This window comes from Globicephala melas, chromosome 2, assembly GCF_963455315.2.
Source record: "Globicephala melas chromosome 2, mGloMel1.2, whole genome shotgun sequence".
Classification (NCBI taxonomy): Eukaryota; Metazoa; Chordata; class Mammalia; order Artiodactyla; family Delphinidae; genus Globicephala; species Globicephala melas.
The window spans coordinates 133,383,067-133,408,493 of NC_083315.2; the positions used below are offsets into that span (position 1 = coordinate 133,383,067).

The 25,427-nt window shown below is 38.4% G+C and overlaps 1 protein-coding gene across 4 annotated transcripts in view; it reads left to right on the forward strand.

Moving 5' to 3' along the window:
* The window catches only part of TMEM260 (transmembrane protein 260), a 60,916-nt gene extending 41,723 nt beyond the window's left edge, over nucleotides 1-19,193 (forward strand). For 2 of the 4 annotated variants that reach the window (XM_030855090.2, XM_030855083.3), the window contains exons 11-16: nucleotides 300-471; nucleotides 3,182-3,330; nucleotides 8,949-9,125; nucleotides 10,609-10,662; nucleotides 12,405-12,495; nucleotides 16,888-19,193. In XM_030855090.2, coding sequence (XP_030710950.1) covers nucleotides 300-471; nucleotides 3,182-3,330; nucleotides 8,949-9,125; nucleotides 10,609-10,662; nucleotides 12,405-12,495; nucleotides 16,888-17,142 — 898 coding nt within the window. In that variant the 3' untranslated portion in view covers nucleotides 17,143-19,193. Of the gene's footprint in view, nucleotides 1-299; nucleotides 472-3,181; nucleotides 3,331-8,948; nucleotides 9,126-10,608; nucleotides 10,663-12,404; nucleotides 12,496-16,843 lie in introns of all 4 variants that reach the window. The other 2 variants (XM_060294846.2, XM_030855084.3) reach the window with 2 other exon arrangements.
* Nucleotides 19,194-25,427: the final 6,234 nt, after the last annotated feature.

The following is a 25,427-nucleotide window of genomic DNA, read 5'->3' on the forward strand; positions in this document are numbered from 1 at the left end:
AAAGTACTTATTATTGACCACTAACTGATTGCCTTTTTTATGGAAATGATAATGAATTCCAGAATTAAAGCAGTATGCTGATTTTTCTCAATTGCACAATTAGTTCCTTCTTTTTTTTCCCCAGTTAATAGTGTTCCCTTTTCAAATATATGCATCCTCTTAGAAGATATGTTAGAATATTTTAAAGCACTAAATGTAGATTGTGTGATGGGAAAGGAATGGAGCAGGAAATAAGCCCAGTCTTATTAAAACTAAAACAATGTGTTGCTATTTTAATATTTTGTAATCCTTTTATTTAGCATTTGTGACCAAAGGACCAACTATGTGATCGATAAGTTTGCAAAGAATCTTCTAGCCTCTATGCCTCATGATGCAATTATCTTACTCAGAGGAGATCTGCCAGGGAATTCTCTCCGTTACATGCATTATTGTGAGGGACTGAGGCCAGATATTTCATTAGTGGATCAGGAAGTAAGTATATGAAAGATACACTTAGAATATAGTAGTAGCCATCATTTTAAAACATGCTTTTTAAAGAACTATTTTTTTTTAAACATTGAGTGGGTACAGTTTCTATGATCACTCTTAGGTAAAATATATATCACATTCTTTTATTTATTTTAACTAATAGGAAAAGTCATGAGTTGCTTCTTTCCTTTTTAAACTGAATGTTCTAAGAATTAATGTGTTTCATATTAGATTCAAACAGCATCCTAGGTCTGTAGTTCACGTGACAGACCATGACAATGTTGTGTTGTAAATTTATTTCTAAATTGTTCTTTTACATCCAGCTAACTCAGCCATTCAAATGAACACTTCCTAGTGATCCAGGGATTAAATTAAATTAGGCTGACTATAAAATAAGTCATACTGCAGGTTGGTATACATTTCATGCAAAATAGAAATTATTAACCACAATTCTGCTATAGAATTTATTTGTAAATTTTGTTGATCTTAAGACAAAAGTATTTTTGGAGAAGACTTGTGAAAATTTCAAGGTCTATTAAAACAATCTTCTTGAACTGAAAAAAATATATGTAAACTATAGGGTTTATTGTTTAAGCCATAAATAGTTAAAGGGAACAAATCTTTCTCTGGTGTTTTTAGAACGGTTGTCAGGAAAAGAGAAATTCTTAACCTTGAAAAAATACATTTAGTTTGAGCAAACTATTAGGCACAGTACTTACTTAATAAATTTCATTCAATTAATGAATAATTAAAATTTTTTGAGAACACTATAAACAGATTTGAAAATATAGGGAAATTTGAAAATTACACATATTTTTAGAAGGAGTTTGCATTTATATCATGTACACAAATGATTAATTTGATCTTCAGTCTAGCGTCTGACCAAAGCTAGATCATTTGTTGAAAATATGGTATCATAATATGATTTTAAATACTATTTGGGATGACAGCTACTATGATTGAGAAGCTTGGATTTCAAAGTTAATTAGACCCAAATTCAAGTCCTCATCCTCTCACTTCCTTGGATGTGTGACTTGGGTCTATTGATTTTTCCTCTCAGAGCTTCTGTTTCCTTATCTATAAAATGGAAATGATCATTAGATAAGTAAGTTAGGATGCTTCTGAATGTAAGGAACAAAATCCCTGACTAAAGAGTAGCTTAAACTATGGAGTTTTTAATCTCATAAGACAAGTAGTCTGGAGAGAGGAGGTTTTAGGATTGATAATACAAACAGTTCCATGATGACAGTGTTCTGGGGCAGCTTTTCTGCAGGTCTCTTGAACTGATGGATGCCTGGTTCCAAACATCACGTGCAAAGTGCTTCTCCTGGGGTCTCTTTCTCTCTCTCTCTCTGTATTGGGAGTAACATGTACCCCAGATGCCCCCAGCAGACCTCTACTTGGGCCCCACTAACCAGTATTGGGTCACTTGACCACTCCTAAACTACTCACTAGCAAAGGAGAATGACTAGAACTACCTGATTAAAACCAGGATTGTGTTAGTTGGAAAGGATTGGCTGTTGAGTGGGCAATCAACAGTGTCTGATATAACTTAATTATTCTCACATAATAAGGTTATTATGAGAATTAAATTAGAAAGAGTAAGGCCATAGCACACAGTGGGTAGTTAATGTTTCTATAGCCAAGAACTGAAACTATTGGGTAATAAACTAATTCAATAAGTATTTTTTGAGTATTTACAATGTACACTTAGATTAAAATTAATTTGTCACTTCTAGTTAAATGATTTTGTATAGACAAGTAAAACATAAGCATAATTGCTCAAACGATGATATCCAAACTTAATGAAGCTTTGAAGGTGTAAATAGGAGTCTTTTCTTTAAAAAAAAAAAAAGAAATCTGTACATATAAAAGTATAGAATGAAGTATAAAGTATAGAATGAAGAAAAAAATTTTGATACTAATGATTTATTTTAATCAAAAGACTATGTAATTAATTTGGAGCTACTAATAAATTCAGATAATTTAGCCAAAGGGTTTTTAATTTTGAGGCCTAGGTTATCATATAATTGAGCTTCTCAAGGGCAGGGATTGATATCTTCTTCATTATAGGTGAGCAATACTTGTTTTTTGAATGAATGAATGAATGAATGAAAGAACAGAGTAATGACACGTCTCTGTATTTTGCCTAGGTTGTCTAGTCTGGCCATCAGAAAGACTTTTCAGGTCCAGCAAACATAGTTTGGGAAGTATTCTGTGCCAGGCAATGTGATAGGCGCAGAGGCAGTGAGATGAAAACAGCCCTTTTCATGTAGGAGCTTGCAGTCTAGTGAGGAATAGGCTAAGAGCTATAACTGAGGTAGGTACAAAGTGCTATAAGAGCATGGGACCTGGGGAGGGCATCTGAGAGGCAGTGGTGTTTAAGCTGGTTCCGAAAGCTCAGTACACTCTCTAGGCATGAGAGCGGGAGGTCATTCTGGGTAGTCTGGCAAATGCATGGAGGTAAGTGAAACTAGGTGCTGCTTTTATTGATGGCTGATAGTTATAATTGAAGGCATGAAACCTAAGGTCTAAGGCATTAGAAGAAGAGTCAGTGCCACATACCTCAGTTGCATTTGTATGTACTTTTCAATTATGTTTATATTTAATGAGTACCTCCACATTTTAGAACCTTTTCATTGTCCTTGATAAACTTGATTCTTTTTAAAGAAACATATTAAAAGCATGATACCATATTTTATCTTTCTGGCAGATGATGACTTATGAGTGGTATTTACCCAAGATGGCAAAGCATTTACCAGGCGTCAAATTTCCTGGGAACCGGTGGAATCCTGTGGAAGGAATATTACCTAGTGGAATGGTCACATTTAATCTTTATCATTTTCTTGAAGTAAATAAACTGTAAGCACTCTTTTCATATAATAGCTTTTCTAAAATCTTAAGCTTTTCTAAAATTGTTTATGTAGCAGCTGTGCTTCATCCAAAAGACCAATTTTCTACACCTATTTCCCTGTCACCGGTGAGATTATCTCTGTAATTAAATTGAATATCTGTGCATAAATGAGGCCAGGCAAAAATAAATGTTATTGTTCTGGGTAAAAGAAAAATAAAGACAGATTAGCAAGAATAGCAAATAAGATCTTAGTACAATTCAGAGAAATTGGAGATGTGCCTGCCTACTTGAAATCATTGCAGATAGATCGCAAGCAATTATAGTTTCCCCCTGATCAACACCATGGCCCCCTTTTAAGTTTAATGCAAACGTTTTCCAGGAATAATCACTATATAAAAATAGCTTAAGGATTTTTTTCTAAAGGATAAGCCATTTTTATAAATAAGAAAAACACCTACAGTTATGTTGGCTGAGATAACATATGAGAATTGTGAATTCTATACTTGAGAACATAAAATTATTCATAGTTAAGGTCAAGAATAAATAACTCCTTCAGTGGTAGAGTGTTACATTTTTCCTGTCCGTGAAATGCTTGGGATTGTCCAGAGCGTGAAGAAGAAAACTTATTTCATAATTTCTATTCTCTTATAAAGGGGACTTCAGAAATTCTTTGTAAAAGTTGAACTATTCCTTACCAAGAACCTAATGATGTGGTACTTCTGGTGTTCAGAGCCTGGAGTTTACTCTGGCTCATGAAGTAATATGAAGGTGATAGGTATAAATGTGCTATGAGAGTAATATTTAATTGTTCTATTGTGGAATAAAATGTTAACAATTAACATCTCCAAATCAGCATTTTTTGGTGCATTTTATTTAATCCAACCTTATAAACATTAATTGAACCTACTATGTACCAGTTTGTATTAGGCAATAAAGTGAGACAGTTCCAGGTTTAAGTAAGACTACAATCTAGTTGTATCTACACACAGATATGAATACAATTGGCCATAATATGATGGCATAAGCTCTATACTAACAAAGCCTTGTAAAGTGTGAGAGACAGTAAATGTTCAATGTGTGTTTACTAAATAGATGATTTAATTGACAGTATAAGCCAAGTGTTCTGGGAGCATGGATGGGGAAGCAATTAATTCTTCCCAGGGGCATTCATGCAGTATTTATTTAATAAATATTGGGTATTCAAAATGTCCCAAGACCTATACTAGCTGCAGATGCATGGGTGTGAATCCCTGCTGTCGCAGTCTTTCAGAGAGGTGTCAAGTGGTACCTTAAACATGAAACTGATAAGTTATAGTATCAGCTGGCAAGCATGATAATAGTGGTATGGATAAAATGTTGGAGACTTAAAGGCTAAGTAAGAATTTGCCAAGTGGATAGGAACAATTAGGATACAGAACACATCCATGACCCCAGAAACTCCCTTTCGCTGTCCTGTGTCGTCATACTGTCCCCGAAGCCCTAACCCTCACAACCACTGATCTATTCTCTGTTCCTATAGTTTTAACTTTTCCAGAATGTCATATGAATAGACTCATAAAGTATGTGACTTTTTGACATCAGCATATTTCACTAGCATAATGCCTTGGAGATCCATACAAGTTATTGTTGTATATCAATAGTTTATTCCTTTTCGTTACTGAGTAGTATTCCATTGTATGGATGTACTACAGTTTATCCATCCACCTGTTGAAGGACATTTGGGTTGTTTCCAGTTTGGGGCATTTGTGAATAGAGCTGCTATGAACATTCATGTACACGTTTGTGTGTAAATATGTTTTCATACCTAGGAGTGGGATTACTGGATTATTTGTTTTTTTACTATTGAGTTGTGAGAGTTCTGTGTATATTCTAGATTCAAATCCTTTGTCAAATACGTGATTCATAAATATTTTCTCCCAGTCTTTTTGTTCTCTTCAAAGTGTCTTTTGCAGATAAAAGTTGCTTTATTTTGATGAAATCCAACTATCATTTTTTATTTTATAGATCATACTTTTTGATCTCATATCTAAGAACTCTTTGCCTAATACCAGGTCACAAAGATTCTCTCATGTTTTCTTCTAAGCGTTTTATAGTTTTATGTTTTACATTTCAGATCAATGGCCCCTTTTGAGTTAACTTTGCAAGGGTATTGCTTAGAACAAAGGTCTTTTTTTGCATATGAATATCATTTGTTGAAAACATTATTCTTTCTTCGTTGAATTGCATTTGCACCTTTTTCTATATTTAGAAAAAAATCCTTCTGGGTTTTTGGTTGGTTTTAATTTGATTAGTGTTTTCATGGTATTTCTCTTTTTATCCTTTTGCTTTTAACCACCTATGTCACGTTTAAAGTGGGTTTCTTGTAGACAGTACATATTTGGCTCTTGTTTTATTGTCCATTCTGACAGTGTCTATGTTTTCATTGTGTATTCAGATCATTTGCATTTAATGTAAATATTGATATGTTTTAGATGTACATCTATCATTTTACTATTTGTTTTCTGTTTGTTTCTCTGTTTTTCATTCCACTGTTTCCCTTCCTGCTTTCTTGGGATACTTTGATTTTTTCTAGTATTCCATGTTAAATTATTTTTACTATGTCTCTTGGTAAATTTTTTCAGTGGTTGCTCTTGGAATTACAGTATACAGACATACTTAACTTTTTACAATCTACTTACTACTTCAAGTGAACTGTAGAAACCTTAGTGGCATATAAGTTCCTTTAACCTCCCCACTTTTGATTGAGTTGTCAAATATATTAGACATGTGATAATTTTTGTTTTCAACCCTCATACGTATATTTTAAAATCTAAGAGAAAAGATAATCTAAAATATTTGTCCACATATTTACCAGATCTGTTGCTCTTCCTGCAATCCTCATATTCCAAGCTGCCCTCTTGTATCATTTCTCTTCATCTGAAATTAGTCCTTTAGCATTTCTTTTAGAGCAAGACTGTTAGCAGTGAATTCTCTTAGTTTTCCTGTATCTGAAAATGTCTTTATTTCACCTTCATTTTTGAAGGATATTTCTGGATATGGAATTCTGGCTTGATAGTTCTTTTCTTTCCCCCCCACTTTAACAATGTTATTTTATATCCTTTTGACATGCATGGTTTCTGATGAGAAATCTGCAGTTATTCAAATCATTGTTTCCCTTGTGTGAAATGTGTTGTTTTTCTCTGGCTGCTTTCAAGATTTTTTATTGGGCTTCCCTGGTGGCGTAGTGGTTGAGAGTCCACCTGCCGATGCAGGGGACACGGGTTCGTTCCCCGGTCCGGGAGGGTCCCACATGCCGCGGAGCAGCTGGGCCCGTGAGCCATGGCCGCTGAGCCTGCGCGTCCGGAGCCTGTGCTCTGCAATGGGAGAGGCCACGACAGTGAGAGGCCCGCATACCACAAAAAAAAAAAAAAAAAAAGATTTTTTATTTGTCTTTAGTTTTCAGCAGTTTGATTATGATGTATCTGGGCATGACTTTGTTTGAGTTTAACCTCCTTGGGATTTACTGAGTATCTCGAATCTGAAAGATTATGTCTTTCACAAAATTTGGAAGCTTCCTGACATTATTTCTTTAAGTAGTTTTTCTGCCCCACCTTCTTTCTCTTCTCCTTCTGGGATTCTGATGACACCAATGTTAGACCTTTTGATATTGTCCCACAGGTGCCTAAACTCTGTACATTTTTCTCAATATTTTTTCTCTTTGTTTAAATTGTATAATTTCTCTTGATCTGTCTTCAAGTTCACCCAGTCGAGGAGTAATAGGAATTTGCTCCCAACCTTTGGAACCACAGCTCCTCTGATTAGTAAGAAGTGTTCCCCTTCCTCAGAGCTATAGGGACCTGCCCAGCTGCCACTGCTGTAACTGTGCTGCTGCTGGCACAGTATTGCCCGGTGCCCAGGGAAGGAAAGAAGGGAAAACATCCTGGGGATTTCCTCTGCTCTCCTCAGTCCGTACAAGTTCCTTTTCCTGCCCTTTGGACTAGGAAAAAGGGAGGGGGCCGGGCTTTTCTTGGAGTTCTTTCTGTCCTTACTTGGTATGTACTTTTGGGTTTCAGGCTTCCTTTGAGTCCAGGCCAGGTAATCCTGGAAGGGGAAAAGGGATAAACTCACTGCGGATTTGGTGGAACTTAGAACTCTGCTTTCTTCCTTCAGTCTTCTTTCTACCATTTACTTTTCAGAGTCTTCAGATAGTTGTTCCAGGTCTTTTGTTCAGAAATTACAGTTGTGTGCAGTGAGAGAGACAGAATAGAATATGATGACTCCATCTTCCCTAGAACCAGAACTCTATTATGTTTTACTTTATGTCAGATATCTCATTTAATCTTAAACAGCTGTGAAAGATAGTTCATACCAATTTCACTGATGAGGAGACCAGACACAGGCAATTAAGTGATTTCCCCAAAATCATAGAGGTAATACATGGTGGAACAAATCCAAAATTTAAGCCAGAAGTGTCTTGTTTCAAAGTTCATGAAGTTTTTACTTTCAAGGAATTGCTCATAATAATGCTCCTTTATTTTTCTGCTTGGTAATAGCTGTTAAGGTATACACCAAAAATTGGAACAGAACCAGTCAATTATAATGTTTTTGAGCCAAGCTTATTTAAACCATTTCTATTATGAATTTTTGCAGGATTTGAAGATGCTAATAGTTAGTCAAATCTAATTAATTTTATTCAGCAAATATTCTGTATTAGCTATGCATCGTGCTATGTGGAATTTCGAATTAATTCAGAGATAGAGAGCCTATCCTCAGGATGCTTCTGGGCTTCCCAGAAAGATTTATAAATGAAGATAACAAGTTCAATAAAATAATGTTAAAAGAGATTAAAAATAAAATGCCATGGAAATTTGAGGAAGGAGAGATTAGTAGTAGTAGTAGTACTACTACTACTATGAAGACATATTTCCACCTATAAAATTTTAAAGGTATCAAATAATATGTATATTTACACATGAGACAGAACTACAGAAGCGTTCCTTGTAACAGTGCTTATCCCCAAGTGATTTCTTACAATGTCACAAACAGGTAGTTTTATCATTTATGTCTGTGTGCTTCGCCTCAACCTCCCAAATAGTATTTTTTACACTAATATCAATGTAAATTTATTTACTTTTAAAATTTATTTATTTATTTTTGGCTGCATTGGGTCTTTGTTGCTGTGCACGGGCTTTCTCTAGCTGCAGCGAGCGGGGGCTACTCTTCGTTGCGGTGCACGGGCTTCTCATTGCGGTGGCTTCTCTTGTTGCAGAGCACATGCTCTAGGTGCGTGGGCTTCAGTAGTTGTGGCATGCGAGCTCAGTAGTTATGGCTCACGGGCTCTAGAGCGCAGGCTCAGTAGTGGTGGTGCACGGGCTTAGTTGCTCTGCGGCATGTGGGATCTTCCCGGACTAGGGATCGAACCTGTGTTCCCTACATTAGCAGGTGGATTCCCAACCACTGCACCACCAGGGAAGTCCCTCAATGTAAATTTAAAACAATCTATTTGGGAGAGATTTAAATAAACCAAAGTGTTCACAAATGGTTTATTGGTAACCAAGGTTTAAAGAGTCAGAAATGACCCTTCATGAGTTATACTTCAACATTTAGAACTTTAAGTTAAAAATGCATATTTTTCTGTTTTCAATAGAAAAGAAACATTTGTTTGCATAGGAATTCATGAAGGCGACCCAACGTGGAAAAAGAACTATTCACTTTGGCCATGGGGTTCTTGTGACAAATTAGTTTCTTCGGAGATTGTATTCGACCCTGAGGAGTGGATTAAACTTACGAGAAACATCTATAACTGGACTGAAGACTATGGAAGGTATGGAGAGCAGTTATGTTTTTCATCAGTGTGTAGCCATTTTGTGTGCCTAAGAAACTTAGAGATGCCTTTTAATTATTTGATGTATTTTGTGTTTTTTAATTACTAGTTAATATGGTTATTTGCTGCCCACAGAGTATTGTAATAGAGAAAGAGAACATATATTTCTTGTCCTCAGGCTTGGAGATGGAGGAAGGGCGGTGGTGGTTGATTGGGCACCACAGTAGTTAAACATGTGCCACCGTCCACCTCCAGCTGTTGTAATGCTACACGGTCCACCATCCTGTAGCTTAGACCCTAACAGTGGAAGAGATTTATTAACTGCAACAGAGCTTTAAAAGGCACTCACCCTGTTGCCCATGATGGTTTCCACCTGCATAAACTCATATTTTTTTCCTTCAAGAATGGCAGATCACTCCTCTGTAGGGAAGCCTAGGATTTGAGTAACTTTTTCTTCAGTTGTTTGTCATCAGCCTTGGTCTGTCGTTTTGGGCATGATTAGTCTTCCTGGAAGCATTTCTTCCTAGACTTGACTCTCTCCCATATGGAAGATGAGTCACCATCTGAAGACAGGTGTCTCCATTGCCTATTTTTTAAATTATGAATTATTCAAAGATTAGATAATTATTGCTTATAATTTAAGAACAACAGTCAAGATCATATGAACAAATGGTACCAAAGTTTTTTGAGTCAATATGAGTAAACAGACCACATTGCTGTGCACCAGCGAGAGCTGGATAAGTAGTTCTACCTCAGAGTACTCTGTAACAGGAATTCCCTGGCAGTCAAGTGGTTAGGACTCAGCGCTTTCACTGCCGTGGCCCAGGTTCAATCCCTGGTCAGAGAACTAAGATCCTACAAGCTGCACGGTGCGGCCAAAAAAAAAGTACTCTGTGACCATTGTGAGGAAAAGTTAGAAAATCACCTGTTCTCCAAACAGCTAACAACAGTACAGGTACATGGCATCACTCATTATCTCCATTCTGTCAAAATAGATACATAATAAAAGAAATTTTAATTAAGTGAAAAAAAACCAGCAAATGGTTCAGCCAGTGTTTTTGGAGCAGCATCCTAGCTCCAGCAATGATTTATGCAAGCCGGGAGTCCCCTCTCTTTACAGCTCAGTGGCTCTTAGCTGTGTCCATAGAGTGACCCAGGCCTCAGCCCTGCCCCATCGCCCACCTGACAGTTCTTAGGAACAGCTGGCTCCCCAAATGCCTCCAGCCTCTTGCCACTAATCTTTAGTTTGCCCCCATGAGGCACTGGGGCTCATTATGCAGATTAAGAATACATTTACCCAAACCTCAAATTCCTAATGATCAAATTTTTCTAGGAGAATAATAAGTTTGTTATTTTGGTCTCTATCAGTACTTCAGGATGCAGCCTATTTTATTTGCCTTGTAAGATTATAAAACAAGAATTACGTGTCCACAGCAATAAAGGTAGCTAGCAGAAACATGTTACCGTTTTCTTGTAACTGCAGGTTTGCTCCATCTTCCTGGGAATCTGTGGCCAATGAAGAGATGTGGCAAGCCAGGTGAATAATGTACACGTGTGTGTTTGCAGTCTGTTTGTAATGCAGCAGAAGAGCCTCTGGTGCTTTTCACCTGGGGAGTAGTGGTGCGTGGGGATCATAAAAATAATACTTATGAGTAATTATTTTGTTTGAGGGATTGTACTAATCATTACCCATGCATAATCTCATTTCATCCTCACGATAACCTGTGAAGAAGTTATTATTATCCCCGTTTTACAAAAGAACAAACCGGAGGTAGAGAGGTTACTTGTCCAAGGCCACATAGTTCTACCAATAGAGTCCAAAACTCACACCTGTCTGACTCTGGAACATTCCTAATTCCTATGCTCTCCTATCTCAACTAAACCAAAGTGAGTGTAATTGATTGAGGAGAAGTTGATAATTACAACCCTGTCTCCATGTGTAATGTGCTAGTTAATTATTTAAGCACTTATTGAAAACTTCGTAGAGACCAGGCACTGTGCTAGGCATGGGAGCTACACATATGAATATGACACAGTTCCTACTCTCACGGAGCTCAGTCTAATGGAACAGACAGACATGTTCAAAGAGATCTGACTATTCATATGCTAGATACTGTACTTTCCTGTTGTTCCTGTGTGGAACAAACACTTCGTGGTGACGCTCTTGACTCTCTGGGTTCCTGTCATTCTTTTAAAATATTCAAAACATATAACACTAACAGACTTTGGCCTAAATATTAATGTAAAAGTCTTAAGTGATGCAGACAGAGGTACCAAGTATGAAGTGCTTCCTCCAGTAAAAATGCATTGATGCCCACTCTGGGCCAGGGACTGTGCTTTGCACCAAGAATTGAGTTAGGGTGTAAAGGGCTTACATACATTTAAAGAGGTTTTTTTAAAAAATTGTCAAGAGGGACTTTCCTGGCGGTCCAGTGGCTGGGGCTTTGCCTCCTGGTGCGGGGGGTGCGGGTTCGATCCCTGGTTGGGGAGCTGGGATCCCGCATGCCTCGCGGCCAAAGGGCCAAAGCATAAAGCAGGGGCAACGTTGTGACAGATGCAATAAAGACTTTGAAAGTGGTCCACATCAAAAAAATCTTTAAAAAAAAAAATTGCTAAGAATGGTTCTTGACAAAACAACAATTACAAAAAAGGTACAGTTTTTGCAGTAGTGTTTTTGAAAAAGTCAGCAAATTGCATATTGCAAGTTATCAGCCCAGTTATAGGAACAAATTGTTGCTTTGAAGAACTAATCAAAGATACACCGAATGTCTCCACAATTCCTCACTGTGACTGAATGCGGGAAAGCTGGGGGAGAAATCACATAAAAGAAGAAAGCAGGTCATTATTCAGGCAGGTATTGATTTAATTGGTGTGCTGACTACAATTTGGATGAGTTCATGTGGTCAAAGAGTCCAGCCATCTTTGAAGAAGTGGTCACACGTGGCATGAACTATCGCGATGGGTACCTTCAGGGATATGCTGACAAACTCAGCAAGTCTCCGCCTCCTAGCTGCTCTTGCATAATGAAATGTACATCTGGAGGGAAGATGATGTACAGTAGGGATGATGAACATAAGCTTTTTTCTAAGATTTGGCACTAGATGTGAATGCAGTGTCTTGGGATGGCGGGGGAGGATTACCGTTGGTTCAGAGTAAACTATTGATACGAGAGAAGTGAAAAGAATACAATAAATGGTTTTGTATGTTCCTTATCAATGGAAAAGTCTGGCAGATTTAGCTTTGAATGTAAAATTGACATGAACACCCTCCCACTCCCAGGATGAAAACACCGTTCTTCATCTTTAACCTGGCAGAAACTGCAAGTTTGCCTTCAAATGTGAAAGCTCAGCTCTACACTCACGCGTATGACGTATGTTGTACTTTTACATATATAAATTTATTTGGTGGGAGGGTGGTGGCTGTTTGGGATGGAGAAAGGCTGTATCACAGTAGAGTTTTTACTTTTTTGTTTCCAGCTTTATTTGGCATTATAAAGCAGTATAAATGGAAAAATAGTCATGTGTATCACAAATAATATCTAAAGTAAATGGCTGTGGTCTGCAGATTAATGAAAGAAGTTCATGTCCTAATCTCCAGAACCTATGAATATATGGCCTTACATGGCAAAGGGCACTTTGCAGATGTGATTAAGGATCTTGGGTGGGGAGATTATCCTGGATTATCCGGGTGGGCCCAACGTAATCACAAGGGTCCTTAGAAGAAGGAGGCAGGAAGGTCAGAGTCAGAGAAGGAGATGTGGCATTGCAAGCAGAGGTCAGAGAGAAAGACTTAAAAGATTGCCACATGTACGGCCTGGAAGATGGAGGAAGGGGCCACAAGTTTGGGAGTGCAGGCAGTCTCTGGAAGCTGGAAAGGGCAAAGAAATAGATTCCAGAGCCTCCAGAAGGAACACAGCCCTGCTGATTTTACAAAAACCTTCATTTTTATGACTTTTGACCCCTAGAAGTATTCGATAATACATTTATATTGTTTTAAGCCACTACATTTGTGGTGATTAGTTACAACAGCAATAGGAAACTAATATGATGGCTTTATTTAAAAAAAGAAACAAGTTCTGATGGGTTGCCCTCTACGCAAAATCATGACCCTGGCTGCACTTGAAATGATCGGGCCGTGGCTGATTGGGATTTCTTTTTTTTTAATTAATTAATTAATTTTTATTATTTTTTTAATTTATTTATTTTTGGCTGCGTTGGGTCTTCGTTGCTGTGCACAGGCTTTCTCTAGTTGCGGCGAGCAGGGGCTACTCTTCGTTGCAGTGCACAGGCTTCTCATTGTGGTGGCTTCTCTTGTTGTGGAGCACGGGCTCTAAGGCGCACGGGCTTCAGTAGCTGTGGCACTCGGGCTCAGTGGTTGTGGCTCGCGGGCTCTAGAGCGCAGGCTTAGTAGTTGTGATACACGGGCTTAGTTGCTCCGGGGCATGTGGGATCTTCCTGAACCAGGGCTTGAACCCGTGTCCCCTGCATTGGCAGGCGGATTCTTAACCACTGTGCCACCAGGGAAGCCCTGGTTGGGATTTTATGAGCGAGATAAAGGGTCATGGAGAGTGGCTCTGTCTTCTGATGTGGCCCCAGGAAACCAAACAGCCTTCACATCCAGCCACACTGAGGCTCTTGCTTAGCTGGTCCTCTGTGATGGCAAGGGGAGTCCAGAGCAGAGGCTTGCTTTGCTGTAGCACTGTGTTAACAAGTCCCTGCTTTTCTGAGATTTATAGCACTGGGCTGTTCATCACCTTCAGAGATAGTCTTGGAGCCTGCTGTGTAGGAAATAGACATCCTGGCGAAGGCCAATAAGAACAGAGCCCAGGAGCTGTATGTCTAAGCAAGTGAGGAGGTATTTCTGCTGTCTCTGGGCTGCTGTAGATCTACTCAGCCAGGGCATTTGTTTGATGCTGAGTCAAAATTGCATGATGTCCAATTAGTATGTTGGACATACTAATTGGATTTTACTCCTCAATTTTGTGCTCATTGGTCCATTGTTTATTCATTTATTCATTCACTCATGGAGCATTTATGGAGCACCCAGTCTGTACCAAATACTGTGATGGAGACAATCAGGAATATTCCCTGCTGTCAAAGAGGCACAAGCTAGAGAGAGAGGTGGAAGATAAGGTCCTCAGTTAATTCAGTCGTGAGAGTTACGAGAGGTTTGCAGAGGTGCAGTGGGAGCAGAGAGCAGCACATGAGTACAGCCTTCTGGGGAGGGGCTGGTGAGGAAGGGAGGGAAGGCTTCTAGAGGAGATGTCACCGCAGTGTCATCCTGAAAGATCAGAAGGAACTGGCCAGGCAGATGTGGGGCAGGGTAGTGAGAAAGTGGGGGAGGGCTGACAGTCCGTAACGACGGAACCACAGGGACAAAGGTGGAAACCTCCTAGGTGCCCACTCAAGGACAGCCAGGGACTAGTTATAGGAAGCGGCATGCTGGAGTGCTATCTGGCAGTCAGGAGGTCCAGGTTCAAGGCCTGCTCCACCATTCACTGTCAACTGTGAGCCAGTTAACCTTTCCAGACCTCTATTTTTTCTTTAAAAAAAAAGTGGACTGTAAACTTTATAGATTATCTCTCATATCCTGGTCATATCCAGTTCATCTCTAATACCCTGTATAATTCTGTGAAAAACAAGTAGTATTTAGTTGGGAGAAATCTGAGACTTAACTAATATTTTATATTCTCATCAGTGATCTGTTCCATGGTCAGTTGTTAGGCCACCACTGAAGCTAATTCATGGATTTATTGTCCCTTTGGGCCTGTAAGCTTTACTCTGTTCAGTGAACACAAGTCTGTAGCAGTCTATAGGTATCTTCTTCACATATGTCTCCAGATGTGTGACACCATTTGCAAGACAAATGAGGCCAAGTACTCCATGGGTCAACACAAATCAGCCCCTAGTACAGGTTTTTCAAGAACAGTCTTGTTAGCTATAAAAGATATTTTTGTTATTATTAAATTATCCTGCTCAATAGCTTATACAGGACATTAAGTTCAGGTATAGTGAGAGAGCAAGAATGATCTTTGTTATCTTTAGGAATACATCCGATACATTGAAGATTTCCCCCCAAGACAGAATACGTTCCACTAACACTAATGTCACAGTGATACACGCCTAGAAGGGGAAATGTAATTCCACATGATGAGAAATGACTCTTAGCTTCTTAAGATACAGCACATGTGGCCTAATGGGCCATCCAGAATGAGTCGATGTTCTAGAAAAGGGTAGCGTAGTTGTTCTGATGTCTGCAGACTGAAGCAGGGAGGTCATGAGCTGCCTCTTATTCTCTTGAGCCATTGGGAAATGAAGTGCTAGCGTCTGTCTTGCACTCCAGAACCTTATCAGGATTTTGAAAACTTGGGGAAGAAAAGAACCTGAGCAGTTCCTGAGCACCTGCTTTGTTCCGAGCAGCCTGCCATGCAGTTTACAGATGTCCCTCATCAGAGGGAGGCTTGGGAAGAGGAGCAACGGATAGGGAAAAAAAAAAGCCAAAAACTATGAGGAAAGGTAGAGAAGCTTTGAATATTTTACCAAGAAAATAAACGGGTAGGAGGCTGACTTAATAGCTTTGATGTCTATGAAAGTGCGAGGTGACTCTCCTATTTTATGGAGTGAAGAGAACTAAGGGGAAAATAGCTTTAAAAGGCAGCTTGAGGCCTGAGGGTTATTAAATATCAAAATGACATATCACATACGGATTGGGGACTTTTTCATGGGGATGTTGTTTTGAAACAGATTAGGTAAGCATTTGTCTGCTCTGGAGTAGGGGTTGGGGAAATAGATAATACAATTGGGTCCCTTTCAACTGGATGATGTAATGAGTATAGTTCTAATTCAGAAAGCCCTTGTCCCTGGAGAAAGCATCATTGCTTGTCCTGTGCTCTCACGGAGGCTACTGGTTAACTCAAGTGCCTGTGGATCTGACTCCAATTTGATAATCCCCAAGAAGGCTGTGAAATGCCCAAATATGCAAGGATAATATTCTGTTTTGTAGATTTGCGTCTACTTTTTGGTTTATTTGTTAAATTTTGATGTTTTTCCTCTGGAAAAATCAATATTAAAGATTCTAACTATCCAATTAATACTATCTCTGATATTGAAAAACAAAACTCTGAATTCCTGTGGCCAAGTTTTAACTATGAAAATTGTAATTTTAGGACACTCTGAAGATTTTCAATATCTCACTTTAAGGATGTCTCTTAAATTCTATTATGCCCAGTCTGTTTGATGCTGGATTTGTTTGATGTGTTTTATTGTCACTATTGTTATTACTGTTGTTTATAATATAGAGAGAAATTTATGTAAAAATGAGGGACAAAATTTAAATTTCTTCAAGTTCTTTTTCCGTGCAGTTTTCTAAAGAAAGCTATCTTTTTCTCCTATAGCTAAATTTAGAGTTTCATCCTTTCTGCCTGTTGAGTAAATAGCTTTCCATGAATTAGAACTAAATCCCTTTCTCAGAACATCTTTCTGGAGGAACAGCATTTTGTCCTGACACAGTGTGTCTTAGGTTCCCTCTGCAACATCCAAAAAACCCCAGAAGCAGTTTTAGATGAAGCACATGTGCCTCCTGCTACTGTAATAATTATAGTAACATCCTTGCATTTTCTGCATGGCCTAGCAACAATTAGATTTTTACTGCAGGCTGGTTGGATTTTTTTTTTCTTGTGCTAATTTCTCTGTGTTTTCTGTGTTTTTTTTTTAAAAAAGTCAAGGGATAACAATGGAATACCAACATTTTTGCTGTCTTCCAGCTTTATAAGGAGATTGTCTATTTACGAAAGGAACATCCAGTGAACTGGCATAAGAACTATGCCATCGCCTGTGAACGGATGCTGCGCCTTCGGGAAAGAGGTGCAGACCCTGAAGTCTTGTTATCTGAAACCATCAGACACTTCCATCTCTACACTCAGAAGGCCCAGAATGATCCACAGCTGGCCGATATTTCAGTTGCTCTAAAACACCTAAGAAAAGAACTGCAAAGTCTGAGAAATATGAAAAATGGCTGAGACAGCACACTGTGAAAAACCTGCTTGGCGTTTGGCTTCCAAAATCTAGAAGTTTTTCATCCAAGAAAAGAAACAGCATAAAAAAATGGGGGCCTAAGTCATCTCCCAGATATAAGTACATGGTGCAGCCGTACTGTTTCGGAGGTGGGGGGGGGGGCGGTTAGAGACCGAGATGTGCTATTTATGCAAATTCTATTTAGCCCATGTTACTGAATTAGCATTTCAGCGAGAATATTTTGAAAAATCTTCCTACTTCCACAGTCTTTCACCAAATGAGTTGCTCGATTAGATTCTAGAAGAGAATGAACTGTTTTCATATACTTAAAATATTGACCATGAATCTTAAGGGCCCTGCTTATTGGGATTGGGATTGAAATTAAATTCTTCAAACATTAATACCATACCAAAAACATTCTTTGTTTTCAAGAAGTGAAATCATTTTTTTTAAGAATGACTCTTGTTATGCTTCAAGTTAGAATACTGTTGTGTATTTTTGTTTTTTTTTTTTGAGTAGCTGTGGTTGTTACATAATCTCACACTTCAAACTAAATACCAACCAAATGGTATTTTGAAAAGGTTGGGGTTTTATTGTCTTAGATCATTCTCTGAAATCACTAAAAAATTAAGCTAATTGTTGTTTGCTTTTTTTTCAGTTGCTTAAACTGATTGGCAAGTAAAAAGGATTTTGTCTTTCCTTAATTAATTTTATATTCATGTTTTACTTCCATTTGGGCTCATAAATCTGGGCCCAATAATTAGTCCTGCTGCCAAAATGCCAAAAAAAAAAAAAAAAGGGCAGGGGCTCGGGGGGTGTGGGGAAGTGGTTCAATAAATTCATTTCTGTTACAAGCATCTTTTATACATATTACTAAAGAGAACATAGTAAGAAATGCAAATAATAGTTCTTTATTTTATTATGACAGTTAATTAATAGCAACCTGTTTTAATGAATAAAGTCACTCAGAGTCCTTCAGCACTTCCTAAGTAGAGGCCTGAATCTGTAGGGATTCTTTTCCCCCCAATTGTATAGCTCCTAGACTGCAAGAACTATATAGGCCCCTGTATAGAAATGCTCACTAATGAAGAGGGAGGGCTAGAAGCTTGTCTGCATTCAAAGATCACTGGTGAGTCATTCAGCAAGAAAAGGCCCCTTACCAGGAATAGTCACAGTTCCGTGGCATTGTACTAGCAAAAGGGTCTGATCAAAGGTCTCCTGTGGAGCTTGCATGGTTCCCTTTCATACTACGACCATAATTAAAACCACTAATTCTCTTTTAAAATGCTGCAGGATGCCATGTAGGCATCTGTCTGGAGTGTCCTTTGTGATGTCATAAGCTGTTAAGGACCAGTGCCGAGGGCTTTTGAGTGAAATGCCAGTCATGAAGGTGCTTCAAGACAAGGGTGCCTCTAAAAGCTTGACAGGGCCTTGACTGCACAATTCGAGCTGAATTTGCCCCTTGTCAGCTGCCAGTAAATAAATCTCAAAGGGGGAAAAGCTGAAGTTTCATTACCTGATCCATGGGGCTTTGTTGGTTTTGGCATCACACAGGGGAAGCTCTTGCCCCTCCATTCTCTGGATTTGAAGATGTCCATTGGAGCCTGCAGTGCCTGGACGGGGTTCAGAGCGGAACCTTTTGAAGAGTGTCAATAGTTGTAACAGTTCAGCTGTTAGGAAGACAAATAAATGGAGGAGCTCATTAATCCGCTTTTGGCTCTCGGTGCCTTTTGCCCTTTTATCACAGCCTTATTAGGCTCCTACTCATCTTGAACCAGAAAAAAATGAATTGAAGTTGTTGAGTACTAATTGGCAAAGACTTTTAATCATGGGCCAAGAACTTTCACTGACTTGAAAGTAACTTCTCCACAGGGAAGAACCAAAAACCTGGTTTACCTTAAAACAAAAACCTGTTGGAGTGCAGTGTGGTGTAAAAATTTAAGGAAGCATTGATAAATTGTCTAAGTTGATCCATTTGAAAGAATTATATAAGATGATGATTTCCACTTTTCTTTTAAAAGAGTACAATAAAATTCATATATGCGTTCCCTGAAAATGCACTGTCTTTATTATTTCAGAAAAGAGATTGCATGCGTATGTGAGATGATCATATTGGTTTTGAACACCTACATATTGTATATGGAATAATATGTAAATATTATTACAGCATCTACATACACATCTGGTGTTGGAGTAATATTTCCTATTTATGGCCTTAAGAATGGAAAATGAGGGCCTCTTTTTGAAAATATCTGCATTTTAAATGTGTCTATAATGTGGTACTACATATATGCCTGAATATGCTTTGCGTATTGACTGTTGTCTGATGGTACATAGATTATTCTGTATTTGTGCATCAGTGGCTTTGGACCACTCTCTGTTTGAGGAAGCAATGATATGATGGCCCACAGTAGACAGGATCATAATCATTTAAATTTCCAAAAACCAGCAGTGAATGAAAAAAGAGCAGACTGAGCTGAGATTTTTGGGATGTTGGGCTTCATTCCCAGACCAACTACTTTTTGAAGAATTCTTTCCTTTCTACTGTGTGAGGTTAAACAAGTTGCTTTCTTTTCCTTTCTCTTACTTCTCCTTGGCTAGTACACAAACACCATAAAATCTGACAGAAGGGGTATCCTTTAGTCTAATCCCCGACATGGAAGAGGACATGAAGGAGGTGACTTCTGCAGCTTTTGGCTGGCATTCTCCTAGCAGTGTCCCTGGAGTGCCGAGGGTTGGCAGGATGACAGGAACCCTGCAAGGCCAAGTTCTGCCTGGACTTTGGCCTGAGGAGCAAGTAGGAGCCAGCAAAACTGTCTGCCTCTCCACATGCTGTGGTGCCCTCCTGCCCGGCACCGAGGCTGGCACACACCAGAGAGCGAGTGGAGAGGGAGACTGTGGCTTCCACGTTCCCTAACAAACCTCCCCAGCCCTGTTCCCGCTGATGGAGGTATGCTTGCTTCTTGCTGTTGACTTTCCTCTTCTCTTTGTTTTTTCAAAGGATCCTTTTTTTTTTTTTTAATGCTTTTGTTCTATGACTCAAAATGCAGCCAAAATAGAAGTGAGTCGATGACTAGTGTCCTATTTTGAAGTCTTCTAATAGAAATTGTGAAATGTTATTTCTGCCTATATTCGTAGTCCTTTCTAATGACAGAACCATGATGTTTAGCCTTTTTATTATACTTAAAGCCATTTTGAGTGTTAGGATTATTGTATGATACCCTGCTGATTTCTTTAAGTCATCAGATTAGGATATGAAGAGTAGTTTTTTAATTTATATTTTGAAAGTTAAACAGTGTGAGTCCTTTTTCATAGTTCCTACCAATATCCCTCAGAATTTAGAAATGTTAATACTTTTAATATTCAGGACAAAAAGTTAACACCAAAGATTTTTTTAAAAAGTGGATCCTATTACAGCAAATCCTTTTACTCTGTTTTAATTCTGGTATATTTTGTAAAAGCACCAATGTAGGGTATTACTTACAATTCTGTTCTTCCAACTGGCTCCAAGCCCTATGGTTCGGTAAAGAAAAAAAACTCAAACTCAAGAGATTCACACTGCTTTGTTCACCCTCATATTTTGCTGTGAATGCAAACCCATTCTAAGGCTTATACTCACAAACAAATAAGTAATGTTTCCAGGGATTCTGGAAACATCTAAAGGCCAAGATCTTGGCACAGCATTACAGGGCAAATGGAGCTAAAGCTTTAGCCGCGATCATATTCAATGAAGACGTCATTGTCAGTACCCTCTAAAGGTCTGTTTGACTTGGATCAGCGTGGACGGTATAAAACAAGCCTCAGGAATAGCACGATGTGCTTACCTGGATATCGGAAGGTAAACTAGTAGGAATATATCTTGAGGAAGGGATTTTTCTGAAAAAAAAATCTGATTGCTCAACAATGTAACATATTTGTATATCCTGGAAAGATTAGCTTATGTCATATCGCAGAAAGAAAAAGATGGGAGAGACAGGTAGAGGTTACAAAACTGTAAACACAGAGCCTGAAATCATTGCCCTGTAAATAGAGTTATCTGGATCTTTTCCACCGATCCCAAGTGTTATTGGTGAGGGTTAATTTTCAATAGCACAGATATTGTGATGATTTTAAAAAGTTGATAAGGTTGAGAAAGTTTCAAGATACAGATCAAATACAAAGACAAATAATTGGACCATGTTCCCATCCACGTGATCCAACTTCACAGAGCACCTGAGTAGTTGCAAGTCTTTTTGTACATAATTGCCATTAGATGAGGTTAATGTTAAATAAATGTCTAATAAAAGATAAATAGAAATAAGCCCAATCGAAGTTTTAACCCATTCAGAATGTTAATTGTTCAGAATCTGTTATAAATCTGTACAAGTAGTATGGGGGGGGGTAACATAGGTGAATTATGATTTTTATATTGGTAAATTCATTATATATTATAAACTAATAAATGAAGATTACATCCTGTTTTTTAAAATATGCAAACAAACTATAACCATCTTCTATTTTAGAAATGTTATCTGGGGACTTCCCTGGTAGTCCAGTGGTTAAGAATCCGCCTTCCAATGCAGGGGATGCAGGTTTGATCCCTGGTCAAGGAACTAAGATCCCACATGCCACAGGGCAACTAAGCCCTTAAGCCTTAACTACTGAGCACATGAGTCACAGCTAGAGAGAAGCCCATGTGCCACAACTAGAGAAAAGCCCGCGCACCACAACTAGAGAGAAACCCGTGCCACAATGAAGAGCCCATGCGCCGCAACGAAGATCCCGCGTACTTAGCTGCATTGCAACTAAGACCCAATGCAGCCAAAAATAAAAAGTAAATAAATAAATATTTTAAAAAAAGAAATGTTGTCTGAGGAGTTATTTTATAATATAATCTTTTAAAGAAAATCTTTGGAGATTTCTCTCATATAAATAAGATATTCCCTAATGGTTGAACCATTGGAAATACCCTTAATACCGGTGGTTGTCACTTATATGCAAAAGTATGTGTGATTAAAGCCACAAGGGAACAATGCTTGTGAAGTCAGACCCAATTTTCTCTTCCTTGGATTATAGTGTGATGGAACCTAAATGAATCACTTATTACCGCACATCCTTGAGTACCATCTGAGACACAAGAAATCCCTGTAATATCTGGCATGCCAAGACTTTTACTCAAAAACTGCCACAGAGGATTTGAGGACAGGGTAAAAGATGCAAGGACTAGAATCTTGTTACAGTATCTCCCCAAAAAATGGGTTTTGAAAGTGGAAGGAAAACATTATATAATTGTTTTATTTATTTAAAAAAATTTTTTTTGCCTGCACCATGCGGTTTGCGGGATTTTAGCTCCCTGACCAGGGATCAAACCTGGGTCCCCTGCAGTGGAAGCATGGATATCCTAACCACTGGACCACCAGGAAATTCCCTAAAATTGTTTTATTATTAACAGTGCTTTTAAAAGTTAATATTAAAAAAAATCAAGGGCTCTTTTAAAATACTCCAGCAAAAGCCACAGAAGCTTTAAAAGGGTTGGTTTATAAATAGAAGATGATTCATTTATCAAAACTCTAGGTTCCTTTGCTTGAAGACTTAAAAGCCAATCTACCAGGTGAGAGGAAGTTTCAAAAATAGATTTTCTTATAGAAGAATGAAAAACCAAAGTTCAACTATGCAGAGTTTAAAATGGGTAAGTTCACTGATAGAGAGTACTTGTACTTAGTGGTTGTTTCTACTTAGTGTGTCATAATTTTTCACTAAAATTAGAGCATATTCCTTCCATATGTGGACTGGTATCCACACAGTTTTTATATTTTTCTTTCAGCGATCAGAGTGTTAACCATTAACCTGTGCAGTAACCTGCATTCATCTGGAGGCAGCTCCCCAAAGTGCAGGACTGTGCCTACTTACAGTAATAGTAAGGCTGGGTCATAACGTCAATTTAGTGGAAATTGACCAGCTTTTTCATAATGAAATAGAATAAAAAATATAATGCATCAGAGGTAACAAGGGTAGCTATTGTTTCACGAAATTTTGTTTCATTTCACATATATGTGTGTGTGGTTTATGTACAGCACATATATCATACTATGATATATAGATATAGATACAACATTTACATATAAATCTATAAATGTATGTGAACAAGGTCATAATATAAAATGTACTTCTTACTGTGGATCACAGTAAAGAATAAATTTGAAAGCCGCTGGCCTAGGAGAATTTATCCAAGTTTATTGAATATTAATGCCAAAAAAGGTTGGCTAAGGGATCATCTAGTATAACTAACACAACTAATCTAGTTAGGGACTAGAAACAAGGTTCTTGGCTCAATCTGGTATACTTTCCCCTCTTCCATCACAGTTAAATGAAACCAGTTACATTCTACTATCAACTCTGTGTCACATTGACCCAAATTATGCAGTCATGTTAAAATTATGATAAACTTTTCTAGCTGTAAAAGGTGTGTGAAATCAAGAACTATGTCGTAGGAAATTGTTTAAAAGCCATACACTGAACTTCGTTCTTGCCCTCCTCCAAACCTCTGGAATATAATTTCTTTTTCTTTCTTCCTTTCTACACAGGGCCAGTTGTATCACTGGCTTTTGATAGAGAATTTTCCTACCCATTCTGGACTTAGGAATATATATCCAGATTAAAGGTTTTAATGTGATAAGAAAAAGTCACTTTGAAATCCAGGAACTTATTAGCGTAAATTACATTCCAGCTGAATCAGCTACTGAAAGCTCCATTTGAAAAATGTCGCTCTAGTTTATATTCTCCTTCCCCCTCCTATGCAGGGTTCAGAACATAATAGTATTTCTATGTTTTGCAGAAGGAAATATGTCCCAGCTCCACTGGAATGTTCATTGAGTTGGGAATTAGACTTTTCCTCCCAGAAACCAAAACCACCTAGAGCCAGTGTTCATGATTGTTCTGTTTGGTTCAGCCACTCTATTAAAAATTTCTGACAGTGTCCAGAAGGTCAGAGGCCTCTGTGAAGAACTAAATATCTGTTTTCCTAATTGTGAGCCTTACCAATTCAGTGTTTAGATGATAATGATTTCTTCCAAATTTGGTTCTGAAGTCATAACTATGATTTGAAAAAATGTATAACAACAATAATAACAATGATTGTTATAACAACTAATTCCATTTAATATCCATTGAATGGCTTCATTCCTGCATTTACTGTCAGAGCTGGAAGTAGTTTGGCTTTTCATCTTTGGGAGGAAATAAATTTAGTGTCATTCGTGCGACAAAGACTCCTTCTGATGTGACCACACAAGCCATGCTGCATGCGTTTATGTGACGATACTTTTCTCCTTTCACATGTCCCCTTGTGAACAATTAAATAGTTGATCTACAGAGCCTAAACGTGTTGAGTACTATGAGCTAATTTGTACAAGATAAATGTGGGAGCCTGTGCAAGAATCAAACAAAACTAGAACTTTATTTTAAATCAATGCCGTAAGATTTCTTAATAATTGTGCTTATAATTGTCATGTGAAACATATGACCTGCTTGAAATTTTGTAAGATAGACCTTTTATGTTCCTTTTTTATTATAGTGCTGCTGGATTAAAGAAATACTTTAACAAACACCTTCATCTCATCTGAAAGCTCCCCCAGCAGTGTGCAGTCTCCTGCAGGAACTCACTGTCACCTCCCATGGAGGGAAGGACAACTCGAGATCTTGTTGCCTGCGTGAAGCAGTACACACACACACACACACACACACACACACACACACACACACACACACACACACACACACACACACAGGGATGTGTGCCTGGCGGGGTCATTGTGTCCCTGAAACAGCAGAATCCTAGTCCTTCCCAACTCTTCCATTCACATTTCCAGCTGCCAAGCTGTTCCAGAAAGCACAGGCCTTTTCTAGACTGCACTAGAACACTGTATAGTACAGTGGTTAGGGCTGGACAAGGGCTCTGCCACTTGGTAGCTGGATGACGTGGTGCACGTGTCTGTGTGCCTTAACCTCCTCATCTGGAGAAGGGAGTTATAGCAGACTTACCTCACGGTGTGTCTGTAAGGACGAAATGGGCTGACGCAGACAGCGTGCACGGAAGCGTACCCGGCGCATAGCCACTGTTCAGGGTGCTGACTGTTACTAATGCGCCAGAACACCAGTGCTCCACTCTCCACACCTGAGTACACTAGGTCTTCAAAGCCTCCTGCTGCTTTGCTTCTCTCTTGAACGTTTAACAAGTTCTCACTAAATATACATCTGAAAAACAATTCAATTTAAATTACAATGATAATTATAAATAATGTGTTATTTAAATTAT